The sequence below is a fragment of the Capra hircus genome, chromosome 11 (genome assembly GCF_001704415.2).
Source record: "Capra hircus breed San Clemente chromosome 11, ASM170441v1, whole genome shotgun sequence".
Lineage (NCBI taxonomy): Eukaryota > Metazoa > Chordata > Mammalia > Artiodactyla > Bovidae > Capra > Capra hircus.
The window spans coordinates 67235836-67259461 of NC_030818.1; the positions used below are offsets into that span (position 1 = coordinate 67235836).

A 23626-nucleotide genomic window follows, 5' to 3' on the forward strand; every position below is an offset into this window, starting at 1 on the left:
TTTGGGGGATTTATTGGGGGCTGCATCCAGAGCAGGGGTCCGTCCCTTCAGGACCTCCCTCCCTGCTGCATTTCCTCTCCCCCAGCATCCCCAGTGTACTCACCCCTGCCTGAGTCCCACGCTGTCTTCCTCCACTACAGCAGGGAGGCCTGGGGCTGGGTAGGGTCAGACCAAACCTGGCCAGAGGCAGGCCACACAGAGCTTTGTCTGAATCCAGGAAATCTTCTTCCAGTAATGAAGCCTTCTGTCTTCCCATCTGGGCCCGGTCCTTCACCCTCCCCACTTCACAGGAAACCTTCTCCTTTTTCCAGAAGGAAATTTTTAAAAATCCCCCAAATACATCAGCCTTTCTGCTTCACTTCCTTTCTCTAGAGTGAGAATTAAATCAGAGAGGAGAGACTGCGTATAAAGTGAATACGTGTAGTCTGTAGTCTTTACTAAATTATGACTTAATACTGAAATACCAAAGGTCTATAAGCTTTGCAGGAACAAAATCACCTATTATTCCGAGTGCAAACAGATTTATGATGTGAAATGGCCACCATATTTGCTGGCCATGTGGAAACAGAGAGAGAGTGAGTTCAGCTCAGCGTCTGGCTTGATGGCCTCCAAACCTCTCATCCAGTCATATCTGCTTTCATCTTACAATTCACTTTCTCCTCATGTCAATGCACTGAAGCAGGTGAGGTTTAGTATCTCCATTTTATGGGCATGGAATGTAGGGATGGAAAGATCAAGAGGGCTGTCTTTGACTAACAGTAAGTCTGGAAAATACCCATCGTTTCTTTGTGTCTTCCAGAAGAGCATCATTTTCTGCTATAGCTCATGCATAAATGTTGTGGTCCAGGAGCATCGTTGGGCCACTGTGCCCTCTCCCCACCCGCTGCCCAGCCCTGCACCTGCACCTGTGAGGTGCAGCTCCCTCGGGGACAATAGGGCATTCCCAAGCCTTGGCTTGGTGGGAGTCAAATGTTTAGTTTCCTGGCTTTTGGGTCAAAGACGTTCCACAGAGTAAGAGATGCCTTTGAACAGCTTCCAGTAGCCCCTGATGAGCACTCAGAGTAAGAGTGAGTCACACCCCAGCTCTGCCATTAACCTACTGTGTAACCTCAGACAGGCCACCCAGCCTCCCGGCTCTGGAAATGGGTGGGAGGGAGCAGCTTTGAGAACCTGGTCACACTGTGAACAGCTTCCCATGAAGTCGTGTGCCCTAAAGTTCATGAGTGTCATTCTGGGAGGATGACACCTTCCATCCAGCTGAGCCTGTGTGTGTACCCCACAGGTCCACCAACCCCGGGTGAGAGCCCCAGGGTCACGTGAGAGCTCACATCAAAGGGAGGATCCCCAAGTGCAGATTTTTAAAATACAACTTCAGGAGTTTATTTTCTTATTATGCAATGTTGAAAAGGGAAAAGAACAAAGATAATTTTTTTTTTAATTACCATTAACCCACTACCCACAAAACCACCATTAATATTTTAGTAAATATCCCTCGGTCTCTCTCTCACTCTTGACACATATACATAAGTACACTCTTTATATCAGGAGTGTTTTCTAGGGTCATTTAGATATTATTTGCAGACATAATGTCTACAGAGTAACTGACTGCATGGTGATTCTATAATGTATTGTTAGTCATTCTTTGTAAACATTTAGGTTGCTTTCGTTTATTATCATCATCCTTGCCATCATCATCATCTGTGCAAACATGCCTGATTTTCCCAGGGAGGTGCTGAAAATAGAAGTGCCAGCTGTATTCAGAAGGGGTACCCATGACAATTAATACCTGTGACAACTTGCCTCTAACCCCTAGCTCCAAACATTGTGCCCCCTTGCATTCCCAGTAGCTGGGAAGGAAGGGAGATAGAGGGCACTTAAATCTGCCTCTTTGAACCAGCAGCCTCAGAATACTGACACGCAGTCAATGAGATCTCTGCGGCTAAAAGTTAGCCATCTCAGGCCACAGCAACTGTCATTTTGGGGACTGGCCTAGGCGTGTTTGGAAGTGGGCATAATTTGTCTTGGCTGCCTGTCTCACTGGATCTGACAGCAGCATTGACTCAGCCGCCACACCCCTCTCCTCCCAGGGTCAGCAGCAGCTGCTTTACCCTCCATACCCTGGAATCCCTTTGTCCTTTATCACATCCTACCTGTGGGCTCTAGTCTTTGCTCGTGAATCTGTTCCATGCACTTATGAGAAATAGGTTCAGGGGAGCAGACTGAGTCCTGAGAACTGTCCTGAGTCCTGCCCAGGTGGTGAAAGGAGCAGCAGATCCAGGGAGCAGAACTGTCACCGGGCAGAGGGTGACGGTCCGCAGGCAGGTAGGGAGTGGCAGAGGCCTTCTCAGCGCCCAGATGCATGAGCGGCCATCTGCTCTTCTCTTGCAGGATCGGTCCTTCGGGATGTTGTTCAAAGAGAAGAACAGGGCCTCACTGAAAAGAGCAATCTGTTTCTTATGAGAATTGACTACACAGATTGTTGCCCAAAATGCTCGAACAGAGTCTCAGCCATTTGCTTAGTGAGCTGTGCTCTTCTCCAGGCCTTAAATCTGCATATTGAGGATGGGAGTGCGGGGCGGGAGGACCACAGGTGTTGCCTTGCCCCACCCAAGCTCCGTGCTGGTTGCACACACAGCCAGTCCCACTGCTGACCACCCTCTCTCTCGGCCCCACAGTCCGATGGCTCCATCCTGGCGATCGCCCTGCTGATCCTGTTCCTACTCCTGGCCCTGGCACTCCTCTGGTGGTTCTGGCCCCTCTGCTGCACTGTGGTAAGTGATGCAACCTCCTCCCCTGACCTTGGGCCTCTGGCCACTCAAAGCAAAGAGTGACACAAAGTTAACAGTACCACGCGCAAGGAAAGGGTGACAAGAAAATGTGTGAATAATTAAGAATAAATCTAGCGGTTTGGGGTACAATTAATACAAAATTGGCAAAATTTAACACAGTGAATAAAACTGAGTCATTAGGAGTTCAAATGGGTTAGGGAGTGAGTTTGCCAGTGGACATGCCATTTGGATAGAACAGCGGGAGAGCTTGCTCTGGGTCCAGTGCCTAGGAAGGATTAGTAGAATACTGTAAATGATGAGGCTTAGTTGATATGTAACCAATACACATGAACGTGTGTGTGTTTGGTACATGTACATGTGTGCACACACATATTTGTTGAGTTGCACCAACTGATACTCTTCCAAAGCCAGCTTGGTCTTAGCAACTTGTCAGCTCATCCGAGAAAGTGACTTAGGCCTCCATTTTTAACAATACAGAGTGGCACCTACCTTTTATAGCATGCACCTGGGCTTCCCAGGTGGTGCTAGTGGTAGAGAACCCACCTGCCAGTGCAGGAGACATAAGAGACATGGGTTCGATCCCTGGGTCAGGAAGATCCCCTGGAAGAGGGCATGGTAATCCACTCCAGTATTCTTGCCTGGGAAATTCTATGGACAGAGGAGCCTGGCGGGCTACAGTCCATGGGGTCACGAAAGAGTCAGACAGGATTTACTGACTAAACAACAGCAACGATCAGTTTCTATTCCCTGGCCCAGAGACCCAAACAAAAGGAAAAGCCCAAACGACATACTATTCAAATGAAGAAAAACATTAGGTCTCACAGGTCTAGTTCTAGCACGCGCCCTGCCTTCTTGCACAGTCAGAGCGTGCACTGTAAAGCCAGGCAGGCTTGAATCAGCGCGGCTCTGCTGCTGCGGCATCTTTCATTCCCTGGATTTCAGTCCTCCTATGGCCAGCCCAGGAGGGGAAAACAGATGATGAGACTCTCCAGGCCAGTTTGTCTTCATGTTATCTCTGGAATGCCAACATTTAAGCACACGGCACAAAGCTCCTAAAATCTGTGTGTGGAAATACCCTGGTGTTCCAGTGGTTAACACTGCACTTCTAGTGCAGAGGGCACAGGTTCAGTCCCTGGCCAAGGAACTAACGTTCCACACACTGCTCAGTACAGCGAAAAAAAAAAAAAAAAGTTGTTGTTGTTGTTTTAATTCTGTGTGAAGAACAGAAACCCAAGACTCATGGAGCACTAGACTTGAACTGAAGGAGGAAATGTCTTCAAATGACATCTTAAGGAGATGGGAAATGGATGAGACAAGAAATTCAGCCAGGATATGGATCCATGTGGCAAGGATTTCTGGAAAGTAAAGCCTTTGCACCAACAGAGGCCTCTGGTGTAGACAGGAAAAGATGACTTTTAGCAGACAAGAATGTGTAGTGGGGAGGAACTCCAGACAGGTGCAAATCTTGGGTCAATTAGTGTAATCCAGGCTGGAGTGATTTCACCAAGATTTTACGCTGTCTCGGCCACAGCAGCCTCAAAAGTTAAATGTTTAAATACTTAAGGCTGCACAACCATTTTATTTTGAAGGTTAAAAAAAAAAAATGAGCCAGCCAGAGTGCTCTTTATGATGATTCAGAAATATACACATTTCCAAGTTTGGAATTCTGGAGGGTCTCTTAAAGAAGGGGTGACTGGTGGTGGTATTGGTGGCAGCCCAGAGTGAGCACCAGGGCCTCTGTTATAGTAGGCATCACCTTTGTTCACTGAGTCCCTTTAATTGTTAAAAACTGTTACTTCTGAGTGAGGGCAGCTAGAAACAATAAAACAGCCAAGCAGTACTCTATGACTTACTTGCTGTGTGATCTTGAGCAAGTTACTTAACCACTCTGTCCCCCTGTTTCCTCATTTGTATACTGAGGGCAATGAGACCTCTGACCTCATAGGTAGATAGTGAAAATTAAAGGATCATAAATATGTATATCTATATCTGTATAGATATATATGTATATGTGTATATATACTGCTTGAAACAGTTGCTTGTATTATTTTTAATAACAATAATTAATATTATTATTTTAAAAGAGTTAGTATAATAAGAATACATAAGTGTACCATATGGCATTCAATTTATATTGGTGAAAAATGTCTCTTTTTTTCCAGTTTTATTGAGATATAATTGACATATAACATTTTATAAGTTTACAGTATACAACTTAATGATTTGATACATGTATTGCACAAAGTTTACCACAACAAACATCCATTACCCCCCATAGTTACACACTTTTTCCTTTGTGATAAGAACTTTTAAGAACTATTTTCTTGGTAGTGGTGGTGGTGTTTAGCCACTAAGTCATGTCCGACTCTTTTGTGACCCCAGGGACTACAGCCCACCAGGCTCCTCTGTCTGTAGGATTTCCCAGGCAAGGATACTGGAGTGGGTTGCCATTTCCTTCATCCAGGGATCTTCCCAACCCAGGGGTCAATCCCATGTCTCCTGCACTGGCATATGAATTCTTCACCACTGAGCCACCAGGGAAGCCCTAGGGCTACTTTCTTAATAATTGTCAAATGGACAGTACAGTAGTCTAAACTGTAGACATCATGTCTTACATTACAGCTCCAGAGCTTATTTATCTTAGAACTAACTGGAAATTTGTACATTTTGACTGCCTCCACTCAATTCCTCTACCCTCAAACCTGTACCCCAACGCCTGCCTCTGGCAACCACAAATCTGATCTGCTTTTATGAATCTGGTTCTTCTAAATTCCAGGTGTGAGATCATACAGTATTTGTCTTGCTCTGCCTGACTTACTTCACTTAGTGTAATGTCCTCAAAGTCAAATGTCACAAATGGAAGGATTTCCTTCTCTTTTATAGCCGGATAGTATTTCGCTGTATATGCATATCACATCTTCTTTATCCAGTCATCCTTCATAGGTTGTTTCCATGTCTTGGCTATTATAAATAAGGTTGTAATGAACACGAGGCTGCTGGTACTTGTTTGGGATAGTAATTTTGTTTCCTGAAAGTCGAATTGCTGCGTCTTGGTAGTTCTATTTCTAATTTTTTGAGGAACCTCGGTACTGTTTTCCACTGTGGCTATACCAGTTTATGTTCCCATGAATGGTGTGTAAGGAGTTCCACCAACACTTGTTATTGTCTTTTTGATGATAACCATCTTAACAGGCATGAGATGATATCTTATTGTGGTTTTATTTTCCAGGAAAATGTCTCTTAATTAACGCCTTTCATTATTGGGAGCAGGATTACATAAGGCCAGATTGTTTTGCAATACTCAAAATATTTTTCAACGATTCTATCTGGTTAAGCCTATGTTGCTTTGGAAGACAGCCAAATGTCTTAATGCGGTCTGATTTTGTAAGTCCTGAAGGATTTCTTTGCAAGGGAAAGATCTTAGAGATTGATTTCCTTGCTTATGAGGTCTATAGAAACTGCCCTCACAGCTATTTCTAAAAGCTGGCTGGGGCTGACACAGTGTACCCCCAAAATTGCTTCTTGATCACTGGCTTCCTTCATGAACGGTGATGCTCTGAGGTGGGTGGGATAAAGTCATGTGTTTTCTGAAGGGAGTATACAGGAAGGAGGGCAGACATCATCTCCTGCCTCCCTAAGAGGCAGAATGCAGGCAGTTTCTCTCCCTTGTTTGACAGCACCCCCTCTCCAAGTCTGGGACTGACAGAGGGCATCCTTGTAACTGATGGTCCTGAAACCTTCCTCTGTCCTTCTCTCTACCCTGCCTCAAGTGTGAGGAATGCCTCAGTGACCTGGTACCAAAGCCACATCTCAACGATGGAAAATAGCCAGAGAGCAGAAAGGGTCTGTAACGTGAGGAGCCCAGGAGGATTCTCTGCTGTGTCCTTCCTCTGTCTTCTGCACAATTCCCTCCAGGAATGATATTTAAAGTATTTAACAACCCGCAAGACCCCCCATCCCAACTGAGCCAAACATTAACCCTTGAGTGGCTGGATATGAACTGGGAATGGGGGTGGTCCACAAAGTCCTGGAGGGTGGCAGGGGTAGAAGGGCAGGCAATTAGATCACTCTTTACTCATCATAATGAACATTTTAAAAGTAATGACCAGGATGACCAGAGCAAGCGTATTGGTTACTACAAGCTGGCCCTCTGCAGAACTCAGTATCCTCTTGCTTCCTGTTGGCCCCATCTGGAAGAAGAAATCTGAAGGGTGTGACTGGTGCTACTCGTTGCATTTTGCCTTTCTGAAAGGACCTTACTCCCATCTGGCTCTTATCTTCTGCCTAGATGAAACCTGGGTTAACTTCTTGCCCAAATAGCAGAGAATAGTCTATCAGTGGTGACCAATGGAGAGAGAATTTTTCCAGACCCTGGATTAAAACCTTTTAGTGTTTCCCAACATGGACCTCAATATCCCCAGGTAAACCTTTGATTTCTAAGATTCCTACCTTTATTCACTGGTGCCAAAAACATTCCCATTGAAAGGGAGAGAGTCACTGGACTGTGTAGCCTGGGTTTATTTGCAGTTGCAGAAAGGGAATTCAGGAGCCAATATTTTACCCCAAAATAGGCAAGTAAATAGAGCCCTGCCTCAGTTCCACAAGGGGCATTGCCAGAACCCTTTAAGTCATACAAGGGCCATTCTATCTACTTACTAGTTGGTCCAATATTATTGAACTTTCTCAATTGAACTTTAAAAAAAGGAAGACCAAGAAATCTAAATAAGATGATGATCATGAAAAAAGGGTTGAAATATATTGTAAGAGTGAAAAAGTCAACAGTAAATCAGTGGTATTAGCAGTAAATATCATCTAATATAGATGAAGAAAGCGTAGGTAACCCTGGGTGTCTACCATCGTCCCAGCCAAGAGCCAGCACCCTAACAAGAGCCTGCAGTCCAGCGAGGGTGGTAGCTTCATGTACACAGGGAAAGGCCATCACCTCTGGCCTAAATTTCAGCAGGTCACCAGACACTGATAGATCCCTGATTAGTAGTGGGGACTTGACTCCTCCAAATCAAAAATCTGGGGATAGAACAAAAGCTTACATGGTCTCTTAACCTACTGACCCCATTTTGCCACTCTAAGGAACACTCTCGATTCCATAACTCCTTCTCCACCTGCCCTGCCCCCTTCCTGCACCTGAACAGAGCAATTGTAAGTCTTCTCTCCTGCTCCCAAGATGCTGATCCGTTCAGAAAATAATGGCCTGAGCACACTGATGAAGCCAGGGCACATTTACCGGTCCTTTGAATTGCTTAGCAAACTCTGACCTCATCCATATGGAGCCCCAGATTTCACCCTCACAGTGTCTCTCGCAGACTGTTCTCCTTCCCCTGGAGATGTCTATGCTGCTTCTGGCCCTTTCACTCTCAACAGACAACCTGCTCTTCTGTCTCAATGAGAAGATGAAAACCATCCTGTGAGAAACCTTCCACTTCAAACAGGCTTGTGTGCATCCTTCTCCAGCATCCCTCCCTTCCCCGGAGGCAGACTGGCCCCTCTCCCTCTCCTGCCCCTCATGTCTTTCATCCTGTTCTGCCCCACCCACCTCTGCCTATGGTATCTTCATCCTTTCCACTGTCTTCCTCCCCGCTGCCTGCTGGCCTCCTTCAGCCTTTACAAATGTGTCATAGCTTATTCCTCCGTCAAGCTGCCCTATTCCTTCTCCCTCTCTTTCATCTGAAAACTTCTCTGCAGAGCAGACTGTTCTTCCATTCACTCTTCAGCCTGCTGCACCCTGGGCTCCATCACCATTGTTTCTCTAGTCCATCCCTTGCAAGCCTGAACTCCCAGCCAGGAGTGCTCGCTTCTCTTCCTACTCTAGTTCTTTCAGCAGTGGGCACTCTCTCATTTCAACTCTCTCCCCTGCTGGCTGCTGCTGACTCTTCTGTCTCCTTCTGCTGCTGCTCACCTCTTGTTCTTTGAGACTGTCTTCAGCCTTCTCTACACATTGTCTCTGGCAATATCACCAATGCTCATGACTTCGGCTACAATGGATATGCTGATGGCTTCTCAATGTGGCCACCCTTCTCTGGCCTTGACTTCAAAAGATCAGGTCTGTAGTATCAGGACCGAGTAGCTTTCTCAAACATGGGTATCTCTACCCACCCTCACAACATGTCCCAATTAAACTTGTTGACCCCGGAACTGGTCTTCATCAATGGATATGTCATCATCCTCGGGGCTGCCCAAACTAGAGACAGCAGAGTGATTGCCAATGTCTTCTCTCTCTCTTCTTGTCTTCTCTCACTTCGGAATTGTGTATAGAGCATCCTCTTCTCTCACACCCCATCTCATCTGGCTCTTCTGTCCACATCCTCTACCCCAGCCCAAGTATAATACCTAGAACTCAGGAGTTGCTTAACAAATAGTTTGGAATGAATGAATGAGTGAATGGATGCATGTCATTGCCCTAGTCTAAGGTTCTGCATCTCCCACCTGAACTATTGCAATAACTTTCTAACTGCTCTTTTAATCTACCATCACTAGATTTTTTTCCTTAAAAAAAAAAAATCAAGGAAACAATTCGTGATCCCACTCCCTTCCCAGCCCCAAATCCTCATGACTGTTCAAGTTCTCTAAAATAGACTTCAAATTCCTTGACTTGGCATGTGTAGACCCTTCCCAGTCTGGCCACAACCCCCTTCTCCAGCCTCACCTCCTACCCTCCTCCCTGTGTGTGCATGGACCCCTAAGCACCCCGTGAGGGCTTCTTTGTGCCACCAACCATGCTGTTCTTACTGATTGTTTGCTTGTCAATCTTCCCCTATAGACATAAGCTGTTGGAAGCCAGGAGTGAAGTTCCACAGTCATTAACCGTGCCCAGTTCAAGACTGTTACTTATAAATCTCAAAGTTCTTTGAGTAGCCAAATGGAAGGAGAGTGGTCTCCAGGCTCGCTCTGTTCTTTGGGGCTCCTTGAACATACCATGTAGTTATTATTGGTCTCTTTCTGTTGTTTCCACTTGCTGAAATATTCTCATAGTCTTTATCTATTCTGTCTACAATTCCTCTTTGAAGTCCTGCTCATGATTACTCCATCTAACTAGTTTTCCTTTTTCCCACCTGGGAGAATTAGCTTCAACTTTCCTTGGTTTTCATAGCACTTTTTTCACACATCTGTTAAAGCAGGGGTCCCCAACCCTCAGACCAGCACTGGTCAATGGCCTGTTAGAAGCAGGGCTGCACAGCAGGAGGTGAGCAGCAGGCAGGCCAGTGAGGGAAGCTTCATCTATATTTTCAGCCACTCCCTGTTGCTCACATTACCACCTGAGCTCTGCCTCCTGTCAGATCAGTGGCCACGTTGGATTCCCATAGGAGCATGAACCCTAAATATGATGAACTTGGATCATCACAAAACCATCCCTCCAACCTCGCCGTCCTTGGAAAAATTGTCTTCCATGAAACCTGTCCCTGGTGCCAAAAAGATTGGATACCACTGGACTAGAGAACTGTTTCATTCTAACACAGCGATTCATTCATATATATGTTCCTGTCACTATACAATGAACCCCTCCAGGGGAAGGAGAAACTAGTCACAGAAAATCATCCTTCAGAGGAGTACAGTGCCTGGCATGTAATTCATATGTTTTCCAAACTAAACTAAAAAGCTAAATCATCTTGGGGATATGCAAGGAACTCACAAACAGTGGAACTGTAGGGCCTGGTAGTCTCATGAGTGGTTGCATCATCATTATTAGGTTTCATAAATTACATGTCTGTTAACACATGGTTTTATATGTATCAAACATTGCGTAACAAAGCACTTTTATATCTGCTTCTTAAATATAATCCTAGAAATGTGCCCACTTTATTGAAAGGTAAATGGGGTCAGGAGCTCTGAGCCAAAAGATCTTGCTGTATTTTGCCAGATGAGAAAGTTCTGGAGCTTGGTTGCCTAACAATGTGAATATACTTAACACTACTGAACTGTACACTTCAAAATGGTTAAGAGTAGGTTGTGCGTTTTTTTTCCACAACTAGAAAGAAAGTAAGAGACCTTGCTGTGCTGGGCTTAGTCGCTCAGTTGTGTCCAACTCTTTGTGACCCCACAAACTGTAGCCCACCAGGCTCCCCTGTCCATAGAACTCTCCAGACAAGAATACTGAGTGGGTTGCCATTTCCTACTCCAAAGAGATCCTGCTAGAGAGTCGCAGTTCTTCTGCGACCCAGCTAATTAAACCACACTATTTAGGTGAAATCAAATTGCTACATTTCTATTCAAATAATAGCAAATATTTTTATTCAGTTTGTTGGGAAAAGATTATGTGCTTGTATTGAGAATTTCTCTCAATATAAACAAAAGTCAGTTCCCTTTTGCTTTGCTTTGTTTTTAACGACCTTGTAGGTATTTTATGAACAGTTTTTAAAGAATTATGTAAAGGATCATGTTTAATTCCCTTATTGAATTTCCAGGGTAGCTCAACAAATAAGCCCCTTTGTCATCACCAGTGACAAATTCCAAGGGATGAAAACTAATCAGGAACTTGATATGCCTTAAATTGAAATAAAAATAAAGTCTTCAAATAATGCCCTCCACACCTTTAAGCATAATATTTAATTTTCAGGGCCAGACAACCAAGCCTCACATCACCAAAGGGATTTATTGAAGTTTATTTAATAGAAACCTAACAAGTACAAGCAGCTCCTTAGCCAGGCATTTTAGGCCTAGATTCATCGTGCTTTCTGGACCCCTTTCCAGCCTCCACCCACTCCCATCTGAACACGCCTTGCTCTGAAGCTTGCAAGATTACACAGAGCTCTGTCGTGGCCTGCCCTGCACCACAAGCCCCAAACACCCAGTCTGTTGTCATCTCCACCTTGCCTTCATGGCTTCCCTCATCCCTACAGAGCTGGCCTTGACACTTGCTTGGGAACCCACCCACCACCATCCTCATGCCCCCGAGTGAGCTGGGAAGAGACGAGCCATCATTAAAGACAATGGGGTTCCAGTATGAGGTTATCATCCATCAGTTAAAGGAAAATCTTTTAAATTCATTTCCTCGTGTGAAAAATTAGAAAATTGGAACCTTATTGGCTCTAAGTTTACTCCCTTTTATTCTCACCTAGTATAAGTGAATCTGCTCCTCCCCTTCAACATGTCCTGGCCTGTGATCCTCAAATCTGGTTACACATCAAAATATGATGCAAGTAGTCAGTGGCAACATTTCAAAACAACATCCACCTAAGCTTCTTTTGACCCTGGAGCCCCTTCCCCTTGGCCTAGTCCTATCCCCACCCATTAACATACCAGCACCTAGATGGACACTAGTCCTTCCCAAACACCTATAGACATACTGATGTCTGGAAGGATACTAACATTCTGCCAAAGACTGTTTGGGAAACATAATCCCAGAGAATGCTGAACTGGCTGAAAGTCATATTCCTGGGTTCCTAAGAATGGCCCCATTCCTGCCCTTCTGGAAGGGTACATCAATGCCAACAAGCCCAAACACCCTGTGAACATCACCCCTCATCCTTGCTCAGTGTGTGTCCTGATGAGATCCGCAGCCACTCCCTGTGGCTGGAATCACCTTGCTCATAACCAAGGCAGACAAGATGCTCCTCCAAGCTTCAGGGAATCTGAATTTGTGGATTTTTTAAAACTGTCTCAGTTTTGCAATGCCTGGCACATTGTCTACTGGAGACTATGCATAACCATTTTTTTGAATTACCATGTAAGTCATTTGGGCCTTATCAACTGATGTTAGAATTCTTGCCACCATTCTCTCTTGAGTTATGGATGAGTTTTGCCTTTGAAATAATTCCAGTCTAAAGGGAGATATGATGAAAGGCCAAGAATTATTTGGAATTTGAGTTCCAAATGCAAAAGACAAAAAAAGTTGAGCTCATTTCTTTGAAAATGTCTTGTACTACATTCTAGATCAACACCCTTGGCAGTAGCCTTTACTAAACTTTTACAGTGTAAATTGATTGAATTCAAGCAGTACTTGGCCAGCTTTAATCAGCTGTGAGGTTTCTATTACATTTATACTGTTTGTATAGTAAGATTCATTATCTGTCATCAGCTAGTATCTCATACTTGCTGGACATTCTCCACATTGCATTGCCTAGTGTCCCTTGGTTTCTTGATTTTAATTAGAAAGATATTTATTATAAGGTTAAGGAATCAGAATTGAAGTCTAGATTGTAAAAGCAAAAGAGCAAGCATCTCCTTCCATCCATGAGACTAAAGCCTTTTGTTATATGGCTTTTCAGATCTCATTGGCATTTCTTCTATACACAGCTCTCTTCTGATGGCTTCTCCTCACACAGAATTTATGAGGTCAGTGAAAGTGAAAGTCACTCAGTCGTGTCCAACTCTTTGCGACCCATGGACTATACAGTCCATGGCATTCCCCAGGCCAGAATACTGCAGTGAGAAAGCCTTTTGCTTCTCCAGGGAATCTTCCCAACCCAGGGATCGAACCCAGGTCTCCCAAATTGCAGGTGGATACTTTACCAGCTGAGCCCCAAGGGAAGCCCAAGAATACTGGAGTGGGTAGCCTCTCCCTTCTCTAACAGATCTTCCCGACCCAGGAATTGAACCAGGGCCTCATGCATTGTAGGCGAATTCTATACCAACTGAGCTGTAAGGCCAGGGAAGTAGCAAAAGAGTTGGAATTAAGGTATCAGTCCAGAAGTCCCATAATATGCAATGTTTTAAATCAAAAGCTCCAAATGACTTTAAGCATCTAAATACATTTATTTGAGTTAACCCCTCTGAGGTGGCGCTAGTGATAAAGAACCTGCCTGCCAATGCAGGAGATGTAAGAGAAACAGATTCGATCCCTGGGTTGGGAAGATCCCCTGGAGAAGGAAATGGCAACCCACTCCAGTATTCTAGCCTGGAGAATCCCATGGACAGAGGAGCCTGGCAGGCTACAGTCCATAGTGTTGAACAGAGTCAGACATGATTGAAGCAACTTAGCATGCCTCCTGAGCATGCAGGAGGTAATCATTTGCAAAAAATTGATTACTCCCAGCTGGTGATACACTAGACCTCACAGCAAAATAAAAACAAATTCCTGGAAAAAATGTATAATAAAAGTTTGTTTTAAGTGCATAACCAGAATCACAAGAAAACAGACGTTTCCAGGGACAAAATAAAGAAGGTTCTGGAAATTAGGTGCTTAGCTGACCCTAAAGCAGTGGTGATTTTCTAATCTCAATAACCTAGATGTTTGGTTTCATAGCTTTACATAAGTCCATAAAAGTTTGAGAGTAGGACTGAATCTTCTGCCTACAGCTGAGACTTTGAGTAAAAGGATGGGCTATGAGTTTGATGTGTGTGTGTGTGTGTGTGTCACTAAAAATTCAAAACAACATCCTCTCAGTTTTAGAGTTCAAATATATATTACTTTGGGTTCTATAAATTACAAACTAAGAGAAGGGATTCACAGTTTAGAAGTACTTAGGAATCTGCAAAATGAAACTTGAATCCCCTCCGGCAGGGGGATCCCTTAGCTGAGTCTTCATAAGACTCCCATAGGTAAATGCAAACTACACCTGAGTTCACAATTGAAAATTACCCAAAACTCAAGGAATATTATTACTCAGATTCCTAGGTGTTCTACTATGCTTAGAAAGCACAAAAGACCAAAAACCAGTTGAGAAAGTCAGGCCCTGTCATTTGTCTTTCCTGTGCTCTTTACAAAATTAACAATGGTTAAGTAGCAGATACACCAAAAGTTCTCTAAATACCATTATTTCTCCCATAACTTGAAGGGTGTTTCTTAAAATGTCACTTCAAAAATTCAATAGCCATTTATGATGAAAAAAAAAAACTTCATAGAGGGAATATATCTCAACATAATAAACCTACAGCAAACATTATTTTTGGTGGTGAAGAACTGCAGCATTTCCTGTAAGATCAGGAAGAAGACAAGGGTGCCCATTCTCACTACTATTATTCAACATAGTTTTGAAAGTCCTAGTCATAGCAATCAAAGAAGAAAAAGAAATTAAAGGAGTCCAGATTGGAAAAGAAGAAGCAAAACTCACTGTTTGCAGATGACATGACACTATACATAGAAAACCCTAAAGATGCCATCAGAAAATTTCTAGGGCTAATCAATAAATACAGTAAAGTCACAGGATATAAAATTTATGCACAGAAATCCCTTGCATTCCTATACACTAACAATGAAAACTCAGAAAGAGAAATAAAGTAAACAATCCCATTCACCATTTCAACAAAAAGAATAAAATACCTAGGGATAAATATACCTAAAGAGACAAAAGACCCATATGCAGAAAACTGTAAGACACTGATGAAAGAAATCAAATGCAATACAAACAGATAGAGAGATATATCATGTTCTTGGATTGGAAGAATCAATATTGTGAAAATGACTATACTTCCCAAAGCAATCTATGATTCAGTGCAATCCCTATCAACCTACCAATGGCACTTTTCATAGAACTAAAACAAAAAAATTCACAATTTATATGGAACACAAAAGACCCTGAACAGCAAAAGCAATCTTGAGAAAGAAAAATGGAGCTGGAGAAATCAACCTTCCTGATTTCAGACTATATTACAAAGCTACAGTCATCAAGAGAGTATGGTGTTGGCACAAAAATAAAAATATAGACCAATGGAACAAGACAAAAAGCTCAGAGATAAACTCCTGCACATTTGGGCACCTTATCTCTGACAAAGGAGGCAAAAATATATAATTCAGAAAAGACTGCCTCTACAGTCAGTGATGCTGGGAAAACTGGACAGCCACATGCAAAAGAATTAAACAGGAATACTTCCTAACACCATACACAAAAATAAATTCAAAATGAATTAAAGACTTAAATGTTTAATGCCGGAAACCTCTTAGAGGAAAACATAGGTAGTACACTCTTTGACATAAATCACAGCAAGATCCTCTTTGACCCCTACTCCTAAAGTAGTGGAAATAAATCAAAAATAAATAAATAAATGAGACCTAATTAAACTTAAAAGCTTTTGCACAGCAAATGAAGAAATAAACAAGGTTAAAATGGGAGAATGGGAGAAAATAATTACAAATCAAACAACTGACAAAGGATTAATCTCCAAAATAAATAAGCAGCTCATACAGCTCAATATCAGAAAAACAGCCCAATCAAAAAATGGGCAGAAGACCTAAACAAACATTTCTCCAAAGAAGACATACAGATGGCCAATAAACACATGAAAAGATGCTCAACATCACTAATTATTAGAGAAATGCAAAACAAAACTACAATGTGGTATCACCTCACACCAGTCAGAATGGTATCATCAAAAAATCTCCAAACAGTAAATGGTAGTGAGGATACAGAGAAAAGGGAACTCTCTTGCACTGTTGGTGGGAATATAAAAACTGATACAGCCACTATGGAGAACAGTATGGAGATTCTTTAGAAAACTAGGAATAAAAAACTACCATACAACCCAGCAATCCCACTACAGGGCATAGACCCTGAGAAAAACATAATTGAAAAAGACACATGTACCCCAGTATTCACTGCAGCACTATTTACAATAGCTAGGACATGGAAGCAACCTAGATGTCCATCGACAGATGAATGGATAAGGAAGCTGTGGTACGTATATACCATGGACTGTTACTCAACCATAAAAAAGAATGGATCTGAGTCAGTTCTAGTGAGTTCTAGAACCTGTTATACAGAATGAAGTAAGTCAGGAAGAGAAAAACAAATATCATGTATTAACACATATATGGAATCTAAGAAAATGGTATCAGTGAATCTATTTGCAGAGGAGTGGATATGCAGATAGAGAAACCAGACTTATGGACACAGTGGGGATGAGAGAGTGGAACAAATGGAGAAAGTAGCGTGGACACATATACACTGTCATGAGTAAAACAGATAGCTGGGGAGCAGTTGTCATATAACGCAGGGAGACCACCCCGGCACTCTGTGATGACCTCGAGGGCTGGGGGGAGGGAAGGAGGTGATACATGTATATTACAGCTGATTTGCGACATTCTATGGCAGAAACCATCCCAATATTGTAAAGCAATGTCCCTCCAATTAAAAAATAAATTTAAAAATAAAAGCAAAATAAATTAATTAAAATGTCAGTTCTTTATGGAATTTTAGCCCCATGAAAGTAACAGCCTAGTGAGGGAAATAGGTTCAGAACAGAACACCAAAAGCCTTCTAAAGTAACACATTTTTTAACATTAATAATACACTAAAATTTTCTAGCATTTTAAATGCTTTAAATTCTTAATTAAAGTAATGTGTGTATTTTAGTCATTCACTCAGTCATGTCCAACTCTTTAAAACCCCATGGACTGTAGCCCACCAGGCTCCTCTGTCCGTGGGATTCTCCAGGCAAGAATACTGGAGTGGGTTGCCATTCCCTTCTCCAGGGAATCTTCCCAACCCAGGGATTGAACCCAGGTCTCCTGCATTGCAGGCAGATTCTTTATTGTCTGAGCCACCAGGGAAGCCCAATTAAAATAATGCTACAGTATAAATAGCTCTATGCCTCAATTTTTAAAATATAAACACATGAAGTTTCGTGATGGATTTGAGTATGATGTAGCCCCATGCTTTTGAGTTAACAGGACGGAAGGAAGGACATTCTTAGGACGAAGTATCACAACAACAGAGGTGGATGGCTGTGACTCATTGTCTTGTTATTCCTTCTGCACTGGCTTAAAATAGAAACCCAGCTTTTGATGTCTTGCCAGGGTCCTCTTTTCTTAACAACAAAAAAAACTATTTGTGTGATTCCAAATAAGAAAAAAATGCCACAAATGTGTTTTTCTGCTGCTGTCAGCATTATGGCCTTTTCTTCATCCATGCCACATGCCTCTAATCCCCTGTAAAGCAAATGATGGGCCCATGAGTTCCATTCTCCTTTCTTTGTGTTCTCCAGTGTGGTCTCTGATGAAACAGAGGGGGTCCCTCTGTTTCCTTTGCTCTCTGGGTGTCTTCTGTCTCTCACATCTTCACAAGTTCTACCAAAGCTTAAGATTTTCCTCCTTCCCTGAATCCTGGCTTCTTCAACCAGGACACACATTTGTGTTAAGGATGCTACAGTAAATGCTTTAGTGAAGAAAAGTACACATGCTCACAAGTGTGATATGTAATTGCATTGCACAGGGGAAAACAGAAGTGAGAAAGCAGATGAGGTGTGTGTGTGAGAGAGAGAGTTTTGTGTATTTCTTCCAGGTCACTGCTGACGACTGGACAGCATCTTCACATTTACCTGATAGCAGTTGGTACACCCAATATAATTGGCTCACACTTTTAAGTGGTTAATGTTATGTGAATTTTACCATAACCAAAAAAATCTAAAATATATACAAGCATACTTCAGAGACAGTTCTGTTCCAGACATCACAGACCAGAGTGCTCCCCAGTCCTGCCATGATACACGTACAAATATGTCTGTTGAGGGATTTTCCTCTTAAACATTTCATTAAGGATTTCTTCACCCTTATCCATCTTCTCTTTGTCCCTCCTAATGAGCAAGGAGCTGACAAGCCCACCCAAATCCAAGAGGAAGCTCCAGAACCTTCTAAGAAGGGAAGTGGCCCAAATCAAGCCTAAGTTTGGTAGTGCTCAGCAGCTTCTTGTGTGCATTCTTGTAAGAAATAAAGATCCTCCAGTCATGCTAGTTAGAAGCCCAGAAATTATGCAATTAACTTTCAATTACATTTAAAAGTATGATAGAAAATACTGGGTTGTGTGAGACCCCATAACGGAGACCTGCAGACGTGCAGACAAAGCAGGGAACACAGCAAGCATTTAGGCGGAAGATGCTCCCAGTGAGAAGCAGCCAGGTGTGTGGAAGGAACAGGAAGGTGCCAGGAGGCTGAAGTGCAGAAGTGAAGGGGAGGGAGGTGGAGAGGAGTGAGGTAGGGAAGTGGGGGGCCATGTCTTACAGGTCTTGTGGGGGCCAGGGCAGTCTGCATTTTATCCTGTGAGCCTGGGCCACTCTGTGCAGCAAGGCCGCAGTGGGCTGTAGGCTGGAGAGCAAAGCAGGCTGTTGCCCAATTGCTCCTCCAGGCCACCTGGACTCGGGCCCTCTGGCGGGTGAGGTGGGGAGGGCTGATGTGGCTGTGTACTCAGAGCACTCCATTGGGTGGCCCAGGCGCTGGTCTTGGTATGAAGGTTTGGCTCACTCACAGGCAGCCCATCCAGCTTCAAGGCTTGGAGTAATCATATGACTTCAACTCAGCCTGCCTGGATCGCACTTTGAGATGCTCTTTTGCCATCACTTCAGGGTGGGGTCGGGGGGGAGTGGTGTTTAGGGGGCGGCAGGCAGTGCTGGAGGCAATAGGAAGTCTTCTTCATTCCCACTGAATACAGCCAGACACCCAACCCAGGAGGCCAGATGGAAGTGCTTAAATCCTGTCTACCTGAACATGGTGGTATTTTTTCAGAGGCTCAGGTGGCCAGTTTACAAGTATGTCAGAGTGGGATCTAGATTATAGATTAGTCTGCTTTTGATTAACACTTAATAAATCTTGCATTTTGCTTTGTCTTTGGGGTTCCCCTTGGGACATTGTTGGCTGTAAAATTCAATGAATATCCAATAAGACACTGTGAACATAAGCTCACAGATGGGTTGGTCTGAGTGGTGGGCCACTTGGCTGATATCTGCACTTCCTGGCTGATGTCATGTGCTTAAAAATACGTGGTAAAACACACTGCTGCTGACCCCTGTGAAGACCCTGGCCACTGTCAGGCCCCGTGGCCACTGTCTGAACACCAGCCTCCTACCCCACTCATTTTATGAAGTTCTGGCTTGTAGGCTGCACCATCTGGAAATCACAATACATAGTCATTCAGTATACGCGGGGCGGAGGGGAGGGAAGGGCAGGGTGGGCAGTGTTAAGTGAAACCCTCATTAAAGATGTGATAAAAGCAAGAAACAGTGACTATAAGAAAGGGAAAGGGGACTAATAATAGATGGTGCACCATCTATTGAGCACCCACCCTGTTTCAGAGCAAACATTATTGCTCACCGTGACTCAGTTCCTGCAAAGTTAGTGTTATTGCTCCCATTTCACAGAAGTGGACAGTGGAGCTCAAGGAGGTTCAGGAACTTGTCTGATCTTCACAGTCAGAAAGAGGCAGGTCTGGGGCTCACAAGTGACAACTGCTCTGTACTTCCATGCAGCAATGGACGAGGCTGATTGCATTTTGAAGACAAAAGCCCAGCTGCTCTGCACCGAACCTCTGTTCACCTCGGGTACTCAGCAAGCACATAGCTCACAGCACTCTTGTCGACATCTGTCTGTGTCCCCACATTTCCTGCCCTCCTCTCACTCCCTTCCGTAAGACTGCCCTGAGAGAAGAGATGCATGCCAGATTGCTGTCCCCAGCTCCTCACTCCTCCTTCCATTTCCTATTTGAAAATCACCACTGCCTCTGGGATGATGGGAAGTCTGCATTGGGCAGTAATGACCCTCCTCAGAGATTATTTTTAAAGGAGTTTGGAGTCAGTGTTGAGTGGGTGAGAAAAGTCATAGCTTTGTACTTTATAAACACCTTCAGCAGTTTTCTCACAATGGCCAGGAAATGCAAGCAAATGCAACAATAGTTTAAAATGATCACCTCTGCCTCTTGATTAATTGAATACCATCCTTTTAGGTGACTGAAGGCTCAGTCCCCTGGCTGGTGTTAGTAGAGCCTCAAGTGAGTAGCCTATCTCAGCATACAGAGATGACATTACAGATAGTGGTAGCATGAGTGACGGCAGTGGGGATCAGAGCCCAGATGAGGCCCCAGAATAATCACTGAATGAAAGATGGGATGTGCTTAGTAGGAGGGATGGGGAGGAAGAGCGGCCTAGTAGGCAGCCTGCTCTGCAGCCGGTAGAGCTCTCCAATCAGATTAAGAAACTGGTCCCATGGACAGCACCTGAGCACCCATCCACAAAGTGGTTCAGGCCAGCGCTGATGCTAACATATCAAAAGATACATAATGACTTTTGTGTTTTCCAGAATTCTCAGGAAAAGGACTGCATGTTGGGGTCCCAACATTCTGATAATAAAGTTTGGAGTGTGAGAGGAGGGAGGCTCCGAGGGATGTGGTAGATGTTCAGTCGCTAAGTTGTGTCCCACTCCTTGCAACCCTATGGACTACAAGATGCCAGACTTCCCTGTCCTTCGCTATCTCCTGGAGTTTGCTCAAATTCATGTCCATTGAGTCGGTGATGCTATCTAAATATCTCATCCTCTGCCGCCTGCTTCCTCATTTAACGTCAGTCTTTCCCATCATCAGGGTCTTTTCCAATGCGTTGCCTCTTCCCATCAGGTGGCCAAAGTATTAGAGCTTCAGCTTCAGTATTCCCAGTGAATAATCAAGGTTGATTTCCTTTAGGATTGACTGGCTTGATCTCCTTGCTGTCCAAGGGACTCTCAAGAGCCTTCTCCAGTGCCACAGTTTGAAATCATCAGTTCTTCAGCGTTCAGCCTTCTTTATGGTCCAACTCTCACATCCACATATGACTACTGGGAAAACCATAATTTTGACTATACATACCTTTGTCAGCAAAGTAATGTCTCTGCTTTTTAACACACTGTCTAGGGTTGTCATAGCTTTTCTTCCAAGGAGCAAGCATCTTTAAATTTTGTGGCTGCAGTCACTGCTGCAGTGATTTTGGAGCCCAAAAAATAAAATCTCCCATTGTTTCCAACTTTTCCCATCTATTTGCCGTGAAGTGATGGAACCAGACGCCATGATCTTAGTTTTTTGAATGCTGAGTTTTAAGCGAGCTTTTTCATGTGGTAGAGTCAGAGTAAATAATGGTCAAACTACCTTATAAAAAATTTTAAACAGAATTAACTTAAAGGTGGCAAGAGCTTTCCTTTTATGAATGGGCTGTACAAGTTGGAGATAAAAATGAAGACAGGTGGCTTACTGCCACCCCTCTGTCCTCCTTGCTTGTCCTTCTCCCATGTGTTACCCGTCCTCTCATTGGTTAGAAGCGGCTTCCAATTGCTTGCCTTCCCAAAGTGACCACACATCTCTCTTTAACCCAGATGATGCGGTATTTGCAGAGTCCAGTCTTAGAATATTGATATGTAAATCTTTGTACCTCTTCAGTTTCAAGGCCCTGAAAGGAATCCCTGGTTACCCCTTCTTTGCTGCCTTCTGTTGGGAATCAGTCTGCCTGACTGTCACACCCTCCCTCCATGAGCACCACCTGGGGCCAGCAGCAGTTAATGGGATTGCCAACAGTCTGAGTGTGGCCCATACCTGACTGACCTCTGCAGTACTGTCTTAACTTCTGTTGTGTACCATTTCTGTTAGATGTGTAGCGGTTTGGGTGGATTGGTGAATGAGTTGATGCAGGAACGACTAGATGAATAAATGAGTGAATACATTTGCAAGACTTTACCTGGGGTAAGAGATGAAACTGGTACCTGTGGAATATTTCCCTATTCAAAACTATAAGAGGCACAGTTGAGTGTGGAGCCCTCAGATGGATCATGCTGTAATTACTGAGTTTTTCTGCCCAGAAAGACACCTGCCTTGCTTGAACCCATTACGGTGGTAATTATGGCCACACCACCCAGGCACCTTTGGAAAGCAGGTGGCTAAAGATTTCTACTCATTTGTTCTTTTTTTTCCCCCCTTTTCAGATCATCAAGGAGGTCCCTCCACCCCCTGCTGAGGAAAGTGAGGTGAGTGACCAGGTGGGCTGGGTGGCAGGGTGGGACAGAGAGCTGCCTGGGCTGGCCCCAGGCTCAGGCCCCCGGCTCAGGCCCCCACAGAGCAGAAGTACATCAGGCCTAGACTCCCATTGCTATGAAGCAGCAAAGAGGGAGGTCTTTGGCTCTTTCTTAACCAAGGATAAACAGGAACTGATCTGAACTGACAGCCGGAGGCACAATGGTTTTTGGAAGGTTTTCTCCCTGCAAGAAAAAATTGAGATGTGAACATAAATGGTTTTCTCAGTACAATTATTTGGAGCCTTGAGGTACTGATTTTTCCTCCAAAACAGACACTTGCTAGATCTCTTCTCCCTGAAGAGACAATGCTTTTTGTGTGTGGATAGGGATGAATTTGCCACATTCTCCAAACAATCAGTGATTCTAGGAACAGACTGATGCTGAAGTATTACATTTTCCTTTAATTTAAAACAATGTTACCTAAAGACTTGCCAGGCAATAAAGAAAATATACTGGAGCCCCCTCCAGTATGCTAGTATTCTGGCCTTGTATAGGATATTAGATCCTCATCATTGGAAAGGAGAAAAATGTCTTAGATTCCATCGTAAATTGCCCAATAAGCAGATCTGGTCATGTGTGGCCTAGAGGCGTTAAAGGCTAATGGTGAGAAGGAGCATCCCTGGGGAGCAGTGCCTGCCCAGAGCTTTTCCTAGTCCTCTGACTACTCCTGGGATAGCTGGCTTCCCTCAATGTGGCATTCATCAGTTTAGAAGCCAGAGTACAGGTCTGCAAGCTTAGTGGGATCCAAAGAGATATCAGTTCATTTTCCTTAATCCCTAAGGTAGGTTGCATGCAAAGTGAGCACCACCCCCTCACCATTCCTCTTCCCAATGCCTTTGTCAAATTTCCTTCATACAGAAAAAAAGATAATGATTAAAATTCCATGTGGCTCTTATATCCTGAACTATAAGCTTGTAAGCTAAGGGATTTAATAACTGCAATCAATTAAAGCGCATCTTGTTGGAATGCTAACTTTCTGCCCAGAAATCAGTGGAGGAAATTACATTGCTGTGCACAGCTAAGGGAGGGAAAAAACTCTCCTGACATCCACAAAAGCCTCTTCTTAATCCTTCAAGAGAAAGCACCGTGGCTAGCTCCCCCGGTTCCAATTTGGCTGTGGTTCTATTGTGTGCAGCTGTGTCTTATACTC

The 23626-nt window shown here is 43.8% G+C and overlaps 1 protein-coding gene across 1 annotated transcript in view; it reads left to right on the plus strand.

The window, feature by feature from the left end:
- The window catches only part of ANTXR1 (anthrax toxin receptor 1), a 260409-nt gene that overhangs the window by 152068 nt on the left and 84715 nt on the right, over positions 1 to 23626 (plus strand). The window contains exons 13-14 of the mRNA XM_013967784.2: positions 2676 to 2771; positions 22387 to 22428. Of these exons, the coding sequence (XP_013823238.1) occupies positions 2676 to 2771; positions 22387 to 22428 (138 nt within the window). The remainder of the gene's footprint in view (positions 1 to 2675; positions 2772 to 22386; positions 22429 to 23626) is intronic.